This window comes from Vipera berus (assembly GCF_964194415.1).
Source record: "Vipera berus genome assembly, chromosome: 8".
Lineage (NCBI taxonomy): Eukaryota > Metazoa > Chordata > Lepidosauria > Squamata > Viperidae > Vipera > Vipera berus.
In genome coordinates, this window is record NC_138211.1 from 9,569,059 (window position 1) to 9,586,946 (window position 17,888).

General features: G+C 42.9%; 1 protein-coding gene across 1 annotated transcript; it reads right to left on the minus strand.

Moving 5' to 3' along the window:
• Nucleotides 1–219: 219 nt before the first annotated feature.
• On the minus strand, nt 220–15,899 carry VSIG10L2 (V-set and immunoglobulin domain containing 10 like 2; the record flags this gene model as incomplete). The annotated part of the gene is made up of 12 exons (XM_081333408.1): nt 220–371; nt 1,250–1,395; nt 2,506–2,530; nt 3,288–3,410; nt 7,245–7,550; nt 8,124–8,414; nt 8,999–9,259; nt 9,645–9,905; nt 11,666–11,941; nt 12,252–12,527; nt 13,528–13,875; nt 15,821–15,899. 12 exons carry the CDS (start codon nt 15,897–15,899, stop codon nt 220–222), a joined length of 2,544 nt encoding a protein of 847 aa, XP_081189534.1.
• Nucleotides 15,900–17,888: the final 1,989 nt, after the last annotated feature.

Here is a 17,888-nt window from a genome sequence, read left to right on the forward strand (position 1 = left end):
ATGCCCTTTGGGTCTGTGGGGGGACAAGGAAATTTCTTCGGATAGGGTCTTCTATTTTTCCAAAGTTCTTGTCTGGAAAGGTCTCGCATAACATAAAAAATTGGAATGACACCTACACACCAGAGTTATTCCCTGTGCTTTTTCTTTCTTTTGCTGATCAAGGAGATCTTTAATCAACCTATCCTACCTTGACTGCTAAGGATGCAGATGTCCTGGTAGTCATGGGGTGGCTGTCACTGTGATTGTAACATTAACTGGATCCTTGGGAGGAGGACTGGGGGCTGGCACATCTTCCTGGGCCCTTGATGGATCCTCTGAGATCACCACAGCTTCCTCCTGAATTGCCTCTGCAGAAAACAAGTGCTGATGAGCTGATGGAAGAGGAGCAATCTCTAAGTAGAAATTCTGAAACCCAGCTGTTTCCATTCTTTGTTTCAATGGTTTCCAGATTCATGTTCAACATCAACAGATGATCAGGGCCCACCAATAACAACTGAGAAGAAGGAGGTTTGTTTGCTAATCAATGTGTTTCAAGGGGCATGGCCTTCTAGAACAAAAGGCCAATACAGAGGGATGAATGACCAGACAAAAGCGGTGTCTGATACCTTCGCCAATGTACAAACTAAAAATCTGAAAGCAATCAAGACACTTATGAAACTCTGACATGCATCAAATCTCTCTTTGATTACAGGAACAAGGAAACTATTTTTATGCCTTTTGAGGAGCTGGCTATTTCTCTCTTCCAAAAATAAAATAAGCCAAATATTTTTCAGTTTAAACAATAGCTTGCAAATTTGAACTTTCAGTAATCAAGTTTTAAATAGCCTCTTTCCCCCCACTTTTTTTTTAAAAAAAATTAATATATGGATTTGCTACTTTACCTGGGAAATTTATAGCTGAGAATGGAACTGAATCTATCGACAAAAAAGTTTTGGGGCCAATGGGATACCTACACACTAACTTTGACTCATAGAGGAAATATATCTTCAAGGACCCACCTGCGTGATGTAACCTCCTAAAAAAGCAGGAATTGGGTGTTACACCAAAAGACACATTTACTTGCAGAATTTTGATTTCCTTCTCTAATACCCAAAGATGCAGCAACCAGGAAGACCCTTTGGCAAAACTTTCCACCTTCAAGGGTTCTTTTCCAGTGTGGCCAAGGAAATGTTTCAAGGTCTGCTCTTGAACTGATTCATTCAAATAAGGAAATGTGCTGAGACTTCTGTGAGATTAATCAGGGGGTTACCTGCTGGTGTTTCTCCAGTTGTTGTGGAAGTCTCTCCCACCTGCTCACTCGCTTCTTCAACTTGCTCATTGGCTGCATTGCTAATTCCTGTTGGCACCTCAGCAACCTCTGGAGTCCTGATTTGTTCACGAGTTTCAGCTCCAGCCCTAAGGAGGAGAGAGGCACTGACCTATTATTGGCCTTATGCAGTGGTGTGCTTCAGCCGGTTCGCACCACTTCAGTAGAACCGGTAGCTAATGTTTTGTTGCCCAGGCCCAGAATGGACTTCCGGAAGCAGCATCCACACAGAGAAACGGTTGTTCACATATTTGAATCCCACCACTGGCCTTACGAGGTAGACCAGACTGGGAACATGAGCAGATGAGCTAATTCTACTTTATTGTAAGGCGGCATTAATAGACTCTTGCAATTGTGAAAGTAAAAAAACTTCCGCCATCATTTTTTCCTGCCTGATAACTTAGGGTGGATCCTTTCTAAGCCTCTTACTCAGTTGTGGACTCCTCCCCCTTTTACCTTATCATTTACCTTTCCCCATCTTGGCACACTTATGGCCGTTTGCTAGTCCCTGCCACCTGTTGCTACAGCCACCACCCTGAAAGCTGCAAAAGGTGGCCAGTCTAGCTACTGTCAAAACTACTCGAAAGAAAGCTTTTCTCATAAAGGTTTGAAGATCAAGTTTCTCCCCCCGGCAGTGAGCCAGAGTGGTCAATAAACCTATCTGCAATGAATGCGATTTAATTATTGTGGGCTGGTCTTGAACATATCGTGCTTTCTTGTCTTTTTCATTCTGTCTGAATATATTGGTTTTAATCAATCCTACATGAGCCACCCAGAGTTATAATTTGTGAATCGGGCAGCAATATCAATGGATTCAACAAATAAATAAATAAATGGCAAAGCATGCCTGTGTGTATACATGTCTAAATTATCTAAATCGCTCTTTAAATATCGATGCCGGATTAATCTCCACGGTGATATAAAGTTCTGGAAAATATGAACTACACACTTTGAGGCAGCTCAGAAGATTCTGCTTGATATAGATGGATAGAAATATTAACCAGCTTTTCCCAAATAGGTCTTCTTTAGATGTGTTGAACTGCAGCTCCTGGGTTATCTGCAGATCACTGGCATTATAACCCAAGATAGCTACAGGACCATAGATTGATGAGAGGGTATAAGAGCAAGAATTCAAAGGGAGAAAGTGGTGGTGGGAAAATAAGAGACAAAAAGGGGGAAAAATATGAGTTGTCACTTACATTCTGAAGAGCAGGTCATGTAATCCTATGTGATAGGAGAAAGAAATCCCATTTTAGAAACTAATCTGCAAGGACAGCTAAACTATTCAAGGCTACATCAACAAGGACTTTAGAGAGACTCTTTCCATGGCAGTGTCATGTCCTATCTTGTAGGGAGAATTTGCAATTATGTTCCACAAGCACCAACTCAGAACATCGTACTTCCATCCTGCTAAGGCTGTTAGGGGTAAATACAATTTCTGCTTAAAGATGGCTCTCTGCTGAGGTATAACTATTGAACAGTACACTTTCCATTATTTTAGTGATATCTTCAATATTCATGCAAGAGCCGTGGTGGCACAGTGGTTAGAATACAGTATCGCAGGCTAACTCTGCCCACTGCCAGGAGTTTGATACTGACTGGCTCAAGTTTGACTCAGCCTTCCATCCTTCTGAGGTCAGTAAAATGAGGACCTAGATTGTTTGGGGACAAAATGCTAACTCTGTAAACTGCTTAGAGAGGTATGTAAAGCACCACAAAGTGGTATATAAGTCTAAGTGCTATTGCTATTGCTATCTATTGCTGCTTTATCATATGGTCTTTAGTGCACAAAACTTGCTAAAGTGAAGAGAAACATTACCGTAGCCATCTCAGAATCTTTGGCCACTGAAATGACTTCCCAGAAAGATGTGTGGGTGACTCGACCATTTCTGACTTTTTGTGCTTGAAAAAAACTTTAGGAAGGATTTCCAGAGGTCCCAAAACCAAGCTGCTAATTGCCCCCGCAGCAACTACCACTCACTTGGATTATTCTCCCGGTTCCGAATGATGTATTGAAAAGCCAGGAGAGAGATAACTGTTGCCACAATCATTCCTGCCATCGCAGCACCGATCACCACAGGATATGCGTTGAAAGGAGGGTCAGCTGCAAGAGAGAAGAAGCAGTAGATGAAGGCAGTGGAGTTCTACCAGGACCAGGTCTTCAAGGCTTTGGAGAATGGTGTGCCAGATGTGCTTTCTGTTATTTTAGCCCCTCCTTCTCTTGCCCAATGCTTTCCAGATGGGTTGAAGTTCAGCTCATCAAATTCATCTCATCTGGCTAGAGGCTTATAGGAGCAGAGGCACATCTGCTTCATTTTTTAAGAAGAAAGTTCTGGAAGCAATAGATTCAGCTCCATGGGCTTATTGTTTATAAAATTGTCTGCCAAGGTGGATTAGTTGGAGGATATTTATATATCGGAAGGTAAATGATGACCCACCGTTGAGTCAACAATGTCTTCTAATGCAGTACTTCAGCATCTTTGATTTTCAGATAGACACATTTCTGAATCAAGCTCCAGCGGTTGCCAACAGCTACCATACTTTTGTTCTCAGAAACCTATAGGAATCATGTCGACCTCAGAGGCTGCCTTGGAAATGAATGTCCACTTTTCACCATGCCAGCAGCACAGTTTGTCCTTAACTTTTTAAAATTAAATTATATAGTTCAGTTAGAATAAGGTTCTTTGTAGGGGCCAAGAAACTCTCCATGGGATTATTCTTTCTGCAATAGCTTCCTGGTAAGCTTGTCAAATTTTGGCATGTTTTATGTTACTTACTTCTTTCCCTTCACCTTCAAGCAAAAAGAAATATTATCTCTCCTGGAAATATCTGTGATAAATGATTGTATAGGATAATCATTAGTTTGGGTGTGCTGTTTCCTTGAGATATAGTTTGACCTTGTGCATGAAATAGCCCTACTGTTGGCCTGCTTTAGAAACCACCTTCGCTAGGTGTGAAGGTTGTAATTCTCTGAACTGAGGAGGGTTAGGGTTTAGGGCGAGTGTTAGAGTGGGTGTTATGGGGTGTTAGGGTGAGTGTTATGGTGGATATTAGGGAGAGTGTTATGGTGAGTATTATTGTGAGTGTGTTAGTGTGAGTATGAGTGAGAGTGTGAGTGTGAGTATGAGTGTAAGGGTTAGGGTTAGGGCGAGTATTAGGGTGGGTGTTATGGTGGGTATTAGGGAGAGTTTTATGGTGAGTATTGTGAGTATGAGTATGAGTATGAGTATGAGTGTGAGTATAAGGGTTAGGGTTAGGGTGAGTGTTAGGGTGGGTGTTATGGTGGGTATTAGGGAGAGTGTTATGGTGAGTATTATGGTGAGTATGAGTGTGAGTGAGTATAATGGTTAGGGTTAGGGTGAGTGTTAGGGTGGGTGTTATGGTGGGTATTAGGGAGAGTGTTATGGTGAGTATTATGGTGAGTATGAGTGTGAGTATGAGTGTGAGTGTGAGCATAATGGTTAGGGTTAGGGTGAGTGTTAGGGTGGGTGTTATGGTGGGTATTAGGGAGAGTGTTATGGTGAGTATTATGGTGAGTATGAGTGTGAGTATGAGTGTGAGTGTGAGCATAATGGTTAGGGTTAGGGTGAGTGTTAGGGTAGGTGTTATGGTGGGTATTAGGGCGAGTGTTATGGTGAGTATGAGTGTGAGTATGGCCCTCTTGGCAAACCATCATCAAAGCACCTGATCAATAGGACATCTTCCCCCCTCCCCCCTACTCCATTCCTGGGCAAAGAGATTAAAGCTTTTAAGAGAAGAACTGGTTTGGGCAATGTCAAAGGGAATGAGGTTAAGCAAGGCTCTCTGTCCTGATTAAATTGTTCCCCTCTATTGCTTGTAGCTAATTTTAAAGAGGGTTGTTTTCTTAAAATATCAGGAGATCCAATTACGGAACTCTGGTGTTAACAAGTCGTTCTTGCCCTCGGCAACTCTGCATCTTGGGACGATTCTTTCTCTGCCAAAGGAAACCTCAATGAGGCTTTACACAAACTCCTTTCTGGCCTTTTGGTTCTCCGAGCGATCTTCCACTCCGCATCTGTTTCCAATCGTCTCCGTTTTTTCAAGAGAGGACTTTGCTTGTTGTTCTTGAGCATTTCATTTTGCTTTGCACCTTCCAAAGGCTCTCCCCAAACCTCACCCAGGCTTGCTTGTTACGACAGCTGCTGCCCTTATGAGGAGAAAGGATGAGGCGGCCATCTTTGTTCGCACATGGCAGCGTTCACTCAAAACCACCAAGGCGGCTGAGGTCAGAAAAACAGGCAATTTTGCTCTTGTGCCGTCTGGTCAAATCCTGCTTTTGCAGGACAAATCTTGGCCACAGAAGGAAATAGCACATCAAGAACAGGCAATGTTGCTGAATTTCTCCTGTTCTTCTCCAACCAGGCCATAATGACATGAGGGCCACCTGCTAATTCTCTACATATAGTGTTGAAGGTGACTGGAAGTTCTATGCCATTGTAAATTGTATTGTTGTACTTTTTTTTCCCTCTGGGCAATGGGTACTTTCATAAATCAGCATTCCCATGTGCTTATTAATTCAGAGGAAGGCAAGAAGATGCAAACTTGAATACCCATCTGATCAAGAGGCCAGGTCTTTTCTGCTGCCTAAGGACCTTTCGTTTCTTTGTATTTTATATCTTATAGCAAGAGCACAAATCTGTCAACATGGGCAGAGATTTTTCACCACAATCAGGAGAACAAGCCCGGACATTATTTTGTAAGGAGCCCTTTAGCACATTCCAAGAAGATGAAGTACATTTCCCCCCAAAAGAAGACTAATGCGGAGCAAGAAAGATGAACTTCATCATGTAATTAAGAAGTGATGTCATACAGAGATGAAAATCCTGTCAAAGACCATCTCTCCACACACCCCACCCCAATCGTCACCTTGAGAGACGTGTGCAGCCACCCACATGACCAAGATCTGCAGCCCTCATGCAATAGAGCAAGACACACAGAGGAGAAACTGAGGTGCACCAAATGCAGAGGTAGAATAGCACACTAGAAGGCAAAGAGAGACTCAAAACAGATGCTCTGGAAGAAGCAATGGCAGAAATGGTTCTTTCTGGCCATTCTACAACCGCCACTACCGCCATCACCATCTTATAGTAGCAATTGTCGTAGTTATTTTAAATTGAAGAGCACTCAGAACTGAATATGAAATGTTGCCTTTGATCAGGTCAGCCATATTTTCGTAGTTAGCTCAGAACTATCTTTTTGGGAAGGAGGTTTCTGGGAACTGAGGTAACCCAGGCTTTGAGAGGGAGAAGGCACAAGACTAATTATTTTGCTTATTTATTCCTCACCTTTGTTATTTTTATAAATAATTCAAGGAGACAAACAACACTCCTGCTGCCTGCTGTTTTCCCCACAATAACGACCCTATGAAGTGAGTTGGGCTCAGGGAGAGTGACCAGCCCAAAATCACCCCGCTGGCTTTCATGGCTAAAATGGGACTAGAACTCACAGTCTCCTGGTGGTGGGCCCAAAGTCACCAACCAGCTTTCATGGCTAAATTGGGATTAGAATTCACAGTCTCCTGGTGATTGGCCCAAAGTCACCTAGCTGGCTTACATCCCTAAGGTGGGACTACAATTTATTATAACTAGTCCTAGTCATGCAGCTTGTCATAATTTATCATAAGTAGGCCTAATTATCCAGCTCATAATGTATTACAATTAACCATAATTACATTATACTACCTCACAAAGTCTCATCAAAAAGAGGTGGACGTATAGATTGCACATATACATAACCTGCTGTTCTTTCTGGCATCCCCAATGAAGTCCGCTATCTCCTGCATGCAAAAAGGGCCAGGCTTGATCCTCTCATCTAAATGCTCAACTGCCACCTCTTCCTTTAGAAGAACACCTTCCAAAACAGCTGGTTTTCCATACGCCTGTGAATGTGATCAATAGAGATAGCTACTCGAATGCACCTGGGGTCTTCACTTCAGAGGGATGCCCAGTGGTACGATGGTTAACAGCAAGGATGCGAAAAGCATACACCACTGCAGGATCCAGACCACCCAACTTTCGGCCACGGACATCAGGCTCAATGTTGTTGGCCACTGTTTCCCAGCTGGTGGCCATCTGCTTTGGGCCGGTCTTTTTTGCCTCTCTCCTCTGGACTACAAAGCCAGTCAGGTTTCCAGAGCCTCGAGTTTCCCATTCCAGTTCCACCTCTGTACGGGGGCGAGTGTACATCAGTCTGCTGATTGTCACATTGGGTGGGTTTGGGTATTCTGCAAAGAAAGGAAAAGGCGTATGGTTGTTGTTTGTTTACAAATGAGAATTCTAGAATCCCTTCCTCTTCCATGGGGCAATCTTTAGTTTGGGAAGCAAAGGCATAAGAGAAAAAGGATTTCCAGGATCCCCCTTTGTCCCATGGCACTAAAGTGCAAACAATCATTGAAAGAAATTCGGGGAAAAAATCAAAATCATAAGAAGTTATAGAAGCAGGATCCTCCTTTGCAGGGGAAGAAAACCTGGAGAAATTGGAAGATAAATGTGGACATGGTATTCCCACTCCATGGATTTATGCTTCCCAGATTTGGACAATCTAAAGGAGTTTTGTGGTACACCTCAAGAATCAATGGGTGGTAATTAATCAAGGAGAGAAGCAACCTAGAATAAGGAGAAATTTCCTGAGAGAACAATCAGTGGAACAATCTGCCTGCAGAAGTTATGGATGCTCCAACACTGGAAGTTTTTAAGAAGAGATCTGTCTGAAATGGTATGGTGTGAAATGAGCAGGGGGTTGGTCTAGAAGACCTCCAAGGCCCCTTCCAACTCTGTTATTCTGTTATTCAACTTACTTTTTACCTGGAGGCTGATTGTGGCAGAGTCATTGCCCACAGCATTGATGGCAGCACATCGGTAAATGCCGCTATCCCGTATCCATTCTATGTCCTGGAGGGTCAAATTAAACCAAGTATTCTCCTGCTGAAGATGGTATTTCCTAGTGTTTGCTGTAATGGGCTGGTTCTTATTGTTGTACCACAAGACTTCAGAGCCCAAATAAGCAGCTTGGAGGAAGCAGGCCAACTGGACCTCACTGCCTTCAAACAATGACACCTTGGTCCGTTCCACCATAAGCTTGGGGGGTTCTGTGCATAAAACAAAGCAAAGTAGAAGAAACTAAGTCTCAAAACCATCAGCTTGAAGAAGAGCAGTAACCATGCTGTGACCTTTCCCTCCACCCAACAAAGACTCTGGGCCTTCAACATCCAGATGGATGCTTTGCCCGAAGCGCATCTACCTTCCCAATGGGAACAACCTCATACATTAACATCCTAGTAAATGACCAGCAATGTCCACAGTGGCAGCCATATTGCCAAAGTAATTCTGCATGTTCTCAAAATATCTGGCCAGCCCCCTGAAATTACTTGCTCTGAATTTTTCCTGCTTTGCAACAATCCTCCAAATTCTCCGGAAGAGGCTTCTTCAACATTGGCTCCACGATCTTTTCAAACTGGAGGATATCTAGGGCTGAGGCCAAGATCAAAGGGAAGGCCAAGTATAGCACTAGAGGACAACTCGATTACATGATTCGGTTGTGACTGAATAAAGAGACAGGGAGGGAGGGATCAGCTTGGGACAGGTAATGGAAGAGTGTCCTTCACACTGCAATGAGCCAGTCAGCCCTCCCTTCAATCTGTAATTCTTTCTTGACCCATATTTATCTGCTTACCCAGCCAGACATGGCACTCAGCAGTTCTTGCCCACAGAGGGTGAGCTGCCACGCAGGTGAACGCCTTGCCTCCAAGGGTGGTGTTGGGCTTCATGATAAAAACATTGTGTGATGGTTTCATGCCTCCCAGCACATGATGCCTCCAGTCTCTCCACCAGAGTGTCACCTGAGGGTCTCCCCCTGGCCAGTCACAGGTCAACATGAGGAATTCATTCAGTTTGGTTGCTATGACACTGCAGGCCAGGCTCCCTTTTGGAACCCCTGAAATGAATTGGTAAGATTTCAGAGGCAGCTTGCCTTGGCGTACCTCCTAGGATTCCTAATAATCGTGATTATTAGTAAGGTAACTTTTCATAAATAAGACTAATCAATAAGCCAGAGACATTATCATAAAGATGAGCCCAACAAATTATTATAATCTAAGATAGGAAGGAAGGAAGGAAGGAACTGTGCCTGAATATTGAAGGAGGTGATAACCACCCTGACCGCATCGAGTTTTTTGTCCCCATAATTGCATTTCATTAAAAGAAAAGAAGGGGAAGTTTAATTAATCATAGATGGTTGCTGTAGCATAATTAGCATTTCAGCATCAACATTTGAGAGTTTCAACATCTGTCTCTGAGAATTGCAGGAGGCTGGTACTCACAGACAGTGGTCCTGCAAATGGCGTCCTTTCGCAGGGCTGGATGGGAAGCCAGGCAGATATATGAAGTCCCATTGAGAACATCTGCACCCCGGTGGATTTGAATAGCTCTGGAGAAGCTTCCCTTGTCGGTTTCTTCTGCCTTTGATTTTGCCCACCGCAAGCGCACTGAAGGGAATCCCCCTGGCCATAAACAATGCAGAGCAAGGTCTTGGAAATTGGAGGCAGGTAGCGACATGCAGTTGAGCTGTCCCTTGGGCAGATCTGTGCACAGGGTAAACATCATATCAACAGCAACGAGGACTTACTGGGGCCAAAAACATCCATGGAGGAAATAAATCAATAAGGTGGCAGTGGCGAAGAGCAGAGTCCCATCCCTGCTGCTTTGGTGTTAGACACAAAAGCTTCTTTGACCCGCCAGATGTTTGCATCCATCTTCTCCACGCCCACCCAAATCATTGCTCTCACAAGCCAACCTCTCCCCAAAGTTGCCCAGCGGTTTATGCATTGTCCTCTCAGAATCTCATGACTTCTTGGCCAGGGGTAGGAGATATAACAGATATTTGCTTATTCTTTGCATTGGCATACTGTGGAAAGCTTTGATGACAGAAGTGGCACCAAGTGGCCGAAGGAGACAGAGAACCCTTGCTGTGGAAAAAAAAAAGTTGGCAACTTCCTGCTTGCAGGTATTCCTTGGTGGGAAAAGAAGCTGGGGGAAATGGATCTACTGCCCTCTCTCTTTACACTTTCCATTGGTCGTTGCACTAAACCACGGAGCTGAGAGTCACGTGGGCAAACTCATAATTTATGGCTTCCTCTTTTGACACCCTCATATTTTCCTTAAGCTTTGAATTCCTTTGGTTTTCCACCTCTGTAATCCTCTCGCCCATCTTAACTTATTTTTTGCTAAAGAACACAGTCATCAGTGCAATAGCCTTATATGAATGCATGATAAAGTCCTGGGTGTTGGGTCAATCTCTTTGAAGTGGCCTCCAATGAAATAATGTCCTATGTAAATTCTAGCCCTGATCTCAAATAAGATTGTTTCCTCTATATGATGATGAGGGTTTCATTTGTGAATTTATTTAGAAACGTTAGGAAAATGAGTTTCCCCAACACCCCACAGCTCAAATTCTTTATGGTACCATCCAGATAAAACTGCATCACGTGATAAGGATGATGGTATAGAAATTGGGAGGCTCTACATAATTTCAGGGAATCTAAGTTTAATCTAAATTTAACTTTGTACTTATATTGATATGATTTTAAAATGCCCTGTAAACCGCCCTGAGTCCTTCGGAAAAGGGCGGTATATAAATCTAATAAAATCTAAAATCTAAATCTAAAATCTAAGTATCTTTGAGGGGTTGCTTGTTTTGAAATATCCTAGCTTAATTTGGTCAATGTTGTTATCAAACATCTATTTCAATAGTCCACAGGCAACAAACGTCACAACAAAGAACCTGATTTGGTCCACCTGAAGAACATCTGGCTGCTCTCTGCTGCAAGACACAAAAGCAACATTGACCAATGACTATTTTCCCATTATATTAATTCTTTTAGCAAGTTGGCCTCCTTCTCCGTGGCTATTCCATACAGTAATCCGTGGATTTCCCCCCCCCCCACTTTTGTCTCTCTTTTGCAAAAAAAGACAATTTGAAGAATTTGACCAGAAAGAACAGAGACTCTGTTGACACAAGACATAAAAGACCTGGCTGGCCACATGAAAAATGCAATAATCAGGCTACAGAAAAAGAACTGTCTATCATTCTATCAGAAGGGATGCTAAAATGTTACTACAGAAATTGGAAACCATGGTAGAAGAGGCAATCACCAACTTCTTATGGAATTTATATTTTACACCAAAATTATGTTAACATCTTTCTTTTGGCATCTTTTTGGCTGTGCCAGGATGGTAAAGTTTGGAATAGTGAATTTAAAAAAAAAATTAGAAGACAGAGGGATAGGAAGGAACAGAACATGCTAAAACCTCATGCCTGGGAAGATAGGAAAAGTTAACTTACAATAGACAGTCAAGATAATAGTTGCCTGGGTCCGAGTATTCAGATGCATATTCTGGGCTAAGCAAGTATAGATGCCTGTTTGAGTCCGTGAGATTCTGGCAATCACATACTTCTGTCCGGAGTAGACTTGAGAGCTGTTGTAGAACCAAATGTAGTGGCTGGGAGGATTGGAAGGAGCTAGACATGTCATGATCACTTCTTCTTGTTCATTGGCTGAGAAGCCACGTTGGTTAACTGCAAATGGCTCTATGCTGATCACTGGCTCATCTGGACCATCTAGAGAAGATTAAACTGGTTAACAGAATGCAATCTGAAGAAGGTACTTCTGTTGATGAGATGCTGAGCATCTGAGGATAGACCTCCCCAGTCTGGTGTGCTTCTTATCCACTGGAGTTCCTATTCAATCAAGTCAACACGTCAGGATCAGAAGTGGACCAGATAGGAAAAAAAAATCTGACAGAATCCACTTCATTAGGAATTGTCTGTTTTATTTAATGGTCTATACCTGGCAAGATTAAGATCTGACTGGCTGCACACAAAGTTTCCCCAAAATAGGAAAAAATGGCCTTATTGACCAGTTGCTTACAGATAACATCCAGGTACATCCCATTGCTGGTTTGGCTGTTGACCTCATTGTGAGCTGTGCAAGTGTACCAACCCATGTATGTCCGGTTTGCTGAGGTCAAGTTTAAGAGAGGGGTCACTGCTTCGGCAAGAAGTACCATGCCATCTCGGTTAGTGTAGTGCTGCCAGGAATAAGCAATTGGAGGTGTCCCTTCTTTCACTGTGCAGATCATCACAACCGGCATGCCTTCCACGGGTGTTGAGTTGTTTATCTGCAGAAAGGGCTTGGGAACTGGGACTGGGGGAGAAAAGCTTACTTAAGAAACCTATTTTACTTAACCTACAACAAGTGGGGAAAATGATTTCAAAGATTTGGTCTCAAAAAGATTACTTAATTCTGGCTTATATTGCAAATACTGTGGGTTGAAGTCCCGGAGGACTTCAGCTTACACTTATAGAGAGAGCATCACAGTCTTGTTCAGACAAGAGGCAGGAATGACAGACAGGCTTGGGTGGGTTTTTTCCCCATAATGCAGTTTGTTTGTTTGTTTGTTTGTTTTTAGCATCTGAACATTGCAACAGAGGAGTTCTTTGCCCAAGGAAAAGTAACAACTCAAATTGTCTTGTGATCAAAGGCAAAGATGAAGAATTGTTGAAGGTGAACGACATACCTGGGAGAGAGAATCCTCCATCAGCCAAAGAGCTTTAATAATTTGCATTTGACCAGCCTGATTGGGGGAAGAACAGCTGGCTAGGGATCATCAAGACTGAAAGGCTATTTGCAACATTTGATCAGTTTGTGCAAGGAGAAAAGTTTTATTCCTGCATCATCAACTGATCTGATGACTCAATCAAACACATTGTTCTTTTTAGGGATGCCAGGAGTGACCTTCCTTCCTTCCTTCCTTCCTTCCTTCCTTCCTTCCTTCCTTCCTTCCTTCCTTCCTTCCTTCCTTCCTTCCTTCCTTCCCTCCCTCCCTCCCTTCCCTCCCTCCCTCCCTCCCTCCCTCCCTCCCTTCCTTCCTTCCCTCCCTCCCTCCCTCCTTCCCTCCCTCCCTCCCTCCCACCTATCTCATCTTGAGGCAATTTTCCTTTTAGCAAGGAAAGATTTAGGTAGAATGTAGGGTCTTTATTTAGAAGCAGGAATAGTTCCTTTGGGTCCGACAGGATTATGAGGAGACTAAGGAATTGAGCCTGATCCCCCTTCGTGTTTGCAAGATCAGAGGGAGAGTCTTGGAAATCAGCTCTCAACTCATTTCAGCCACAAACGCTCTATTTCCTCAGAAGCCGTGACTTACCCAGAACGAGAAGCTCAAGGTAGAAATAAGCCACTTTGATCTCTCCATCTGCTTCGTACATTGCTTGGCACATGAAATGTCCTTCAGCAGCTTGTTGCAGTCTCTTAATCTCTAAGGTGCTGTTCTTCAAACTGACTTCTCCCAGAACGGCAGAGGCCTTCTCCACCCTGGACTCAATGCCATTGCTGATGGCCACGGCTCTGGGAATGAGGGAGCCCGGTTTGGTAAAACTCCAGAAAACAACCATCGGCTGCACTATGTCACCACATGTCAGCCTCACTGAGTGGTTATGCACCCCTTTGACCATTTGCTCATCATATTCTGCATCTTCCAAAGGGTAAAGCTGACCTAGGGAAAGAATGAATGAATGAATGAATGAATGAATGAATGAATGAATGAATGAATGAATGAATGAATGACCAATCAATGCCAAGCTTTCAGGCCTCTCTCCAATGACTCATATTTTTATGAATAAAAATCAGTCGGTTCTCCTCTCATTCAGTTTAGGAAGACAGGAGCTTCACAGAATCCATATACTCCTGAAGACCAATTTCTTGAGAAGGCCATCAGAGCAACAAGATTACTTGTATTATTCATTTCTAAGCCACTTTAAAGAGGGAGAACCGTTTCGAGTGTGCCTGTTCTGCACAGAAGTATTTGGCTTGTGGCTGTGGGGCAGTGGTGGGATTCAACCAGTTCGCACCGTTTCAGCAGAACCAGTAGCTAATTTTTTGTTGGACTTCTGGAAGCGGCATCCACACGGAGAACCGGTTGTTCACATATTTGAATCCCACCACTGGCTGTGGACCAAAAGACGTTAGCCTTTGATCTGGTCCAGCACGTTGCTCCACCTATGTTCAGTTCTCAGCCAGCCTTCCTTAGTTTAGCACCTCCATCCGATTGCTATGATCATCTTATAGACCTCTAAGTGAAGCTTTGATTTTACTTGACTGTTTTGTTCTTACTGTACGGTTATCTTTTATGTTGATATGATTGGTTTTCATCCACCCATCAGAACTGTAAAGAATGAAGAAGGGTTTGAACATATTCAACAATGAAGAAGAAACGAATAAACATAGCTAATCTCAATGTACACATGTTGTACTTTGACAATAAAGGTTTATTATTATGTGTGTGTATGTGACAGAATCGGTGGAAACCTGGAGAAGTTGCTATTAGAAGGTTAAATTTCCTCATATTGAGGTTCTAATCATTGTTCTGTTGATCCTAAAGCAACACCTGTTAGGATGGACCAGTCATAGGTAACAGCTAACATTTGGCTGTTTTTAAGCAAAGGAAAAGGAGGCACGCACAAATCCTGCACCATTGCTGATATAGCGACTGCTATAAATACATTTGATAGCAAATTGTGCTTAGATTGTAAGCCGCCCTGAGTTTTTGGAGAAAGGCGGGATATAAATGGGATTTTTTTTAAAAAAATTGGGCATTCTGTTCTCACGGGGTTTTTCAGAGATGCAAATGCCAGCATTAAAATTCTCCAGTATTGTTTTTGTCCCTTCAGAAATTTGCAAAGAAAGAAACAAAGTCTAAAGAAATTAATACCATCTCAGAAAAAAAAAGAATAAATTGCAGACAATAGGCTGTCTTCAAAAACCATGCTTCTGTTAGGAAACTTCACACTGAATAACACAAACATCAATACATTTATGTACTGATGAAATGCAAGCTAGGTCATTTGTATTTTAAGCAAAATGTTTAACGAAATTTACATTTACAGTGAAATAAATTAAGGGAAGAGGCATAGAAAGTGTCCAGGGTATTTTTGGTGAGATGGGCGGCCCTACAAATTTGATAAATCAATAACTATAATACTTACACAATAACTAGAATAGTTATACAACACCACAAATGTAAATAAAAATAAAAATATTTTCTATAACTTTTTTTTTAACTTCAACACTTCAACTTTAAACACACACACGCACACACAAACACCATACTAGACTTCTGTACTACCAGCTGTGTACCCTGGGCTGAATCCCAACTTTTGTGATAGCAACATGTTCTCCACCGCATTTAAGATCACAACCAGGCTGTCGTATTCACAAACAAGAGAAGAATTCAAAAAATGCAAGCAGGAGGCAGCCATCACTGTATCTTAGGAACTTCTATCCAAGCCCATTATCTTATTGTAGGACTGAGCCTCTAAATATTGCACCACTGGGACACCCAAGCAGAAAAAAGAAATATATTTTGCTTGTTTCATAGGTAGATATACATAATATTTTTTGCATTGCAGCTGGCCTGGCAAAATTGCTAACAGGTTACTCACCATAAGCCACTGCTGGGAGGATATAAAGGATTTTCAGCAGGCTGTTAAGTTGTAGATTCTTTGCCGATCCATAATCCATTGCTCCATGTCATTGCACAAGGCAAGACCCAGAAGACAGATCCTATGAGTTCCTTCTAGAGCTGCACATCTCCCCAACTTCCAGGCAAGCCATGGACTTTTTCCACTTCCTGTTTCTTCTGCAGACTTACTAACCTCTGTGACTAGGGGACATGTCTCTCTGTCTCTTCTTTCAGTCTCTCAAAGATAAAAAATGCAGCCCTCATTAGGCTCGGATTACTCCGAATTGTCCCCGATTAATCTTCAATTATTCATGTATTCTTCTTAATCTCATTTCCTCGATCTATTATGCAGAAGCTACTTTAGAGAAAGAGTGGAAATAGAAGTCAACCTCCTTTGCTTTGAGCCTCATCAAGTTGTGGTGGTTTCATACTAGTGAAAGATAAGGACTAACGGCATTAAAGTCACTGAAGATTTTTAAGAAGAGTCTGGACATTCACCTTTCTGAGGCAGTATAGGTCCGTGGTGGTGAACCTATGGCACACGTGCCACAGGGGGCACACAGAGCCCTCTCTATTGGCATGCCCGCCATCGCCTCAGTCCTAGGCTTTCAGCTGGGTTTTATAAAACTTTTCTGCTTTAGGCCTCTGCCACCCTGTGCAAAAAAAGTATACTAAGTAAACTATACTTAGTTTTTTTTTTAATCTCACTTATATCCCGCCCTTCTCCGAAGACTCAGGGCGGCTTACAATCTAAGAAGCACAAATCAATGTGCTTAGCAATAGCCTTCATTCTATGTATATGCCTGCTTATTAGGGCTTTTGCCCCCCCTCCCCAAGCGGCATTATTACAAAGTCAGCTTATTGCCCCCAATAATCTGGGTCCTCATTTTACCTACCTGGGAAGGATGGAAGGCTGAGTCAACCTTGAGCCTGGTGGGACTCGAACCTGCACTAATTGCAGGCAGCTGGTGTTACTTAAGGAGGCATTAGCCCACTGCTCCACCAAGTTTGAAATGTTCCCTCTGGGAAATTTAGTAAAAAGCTTCCTTTACTATCTATTTTATCATCTTTCTAAGTATTGTTTTAGGCTGAATGATCAATAATTTTGTTGTTGTTAGCTACGAAGTCGTGTCCGACCCATCGCGACCCTATGGACAACATTCCTCCAGGCCTTCCTGTCTTGTACCATCTTCTGGAGTCCATTTAAGCTCACGCCTACTGCTTCAGTGACTCCATCCAGCCACCTCATTCTCTGTCGTCCCCTTCTTCTATTGCCCTCGATCTTTCCCAGCATTAGGCTCTTCTCCAGTGAGTCCTTCCTTCTCATGAGGTGGCCAAAGTATTTGAGTTTTAGCTTCAGGATCTGGCCTTCTAAAGAGCAGTCAGGATTGATCTCCTCTAGGACTGACCGGTTTGATCGCCTTGCAGTCCAAGGGACTCGCAGGAGTCTTCTCCAGCACCATAGTTCAAAGGCCTCAATTCTTTGGCGCTCAGCCTTTCTTATGGTCCAACTTTCACTGCCATACATTGCAACTGGGAAGACCATAGCCTTGACTATACACACTTTTGTTGACAGGGTGATGTCTCTGCTGATCAATAATTACCGGGACCATATTGGTTCTCCTCTATTTTCTGGAAATAGTGGAAACCTGGCAAACTTCAGCTAAGGCTGGTATTGTAGAGAACATTTATATATAGGGCATGGATATTTATAATTATGAACACCAGGAGTTATATTGGAAATATGGTCAGATGGATGGATGGATGGATGGATGAATTGATGGATGGATGGATGGATGGATGGATGGATGGATGGATGGATGGATGGATGGACTGATGGACAAACAGATGGATGGACTGACGGGCAAATAGATGGAAGGATGAATAGATGGACAGATAGACTAACAAATGGACAGACAGCTGGAGAGGTGAGCAAGCAGACAGATGGATGGATGGAGGAGGTATTCTCCTTGGTACTTTAGAACATGTACAGAATGAAAGTCTCTGACTCCGAGAAACTATGGCCGAGTTGCCTCAACATATGAAGC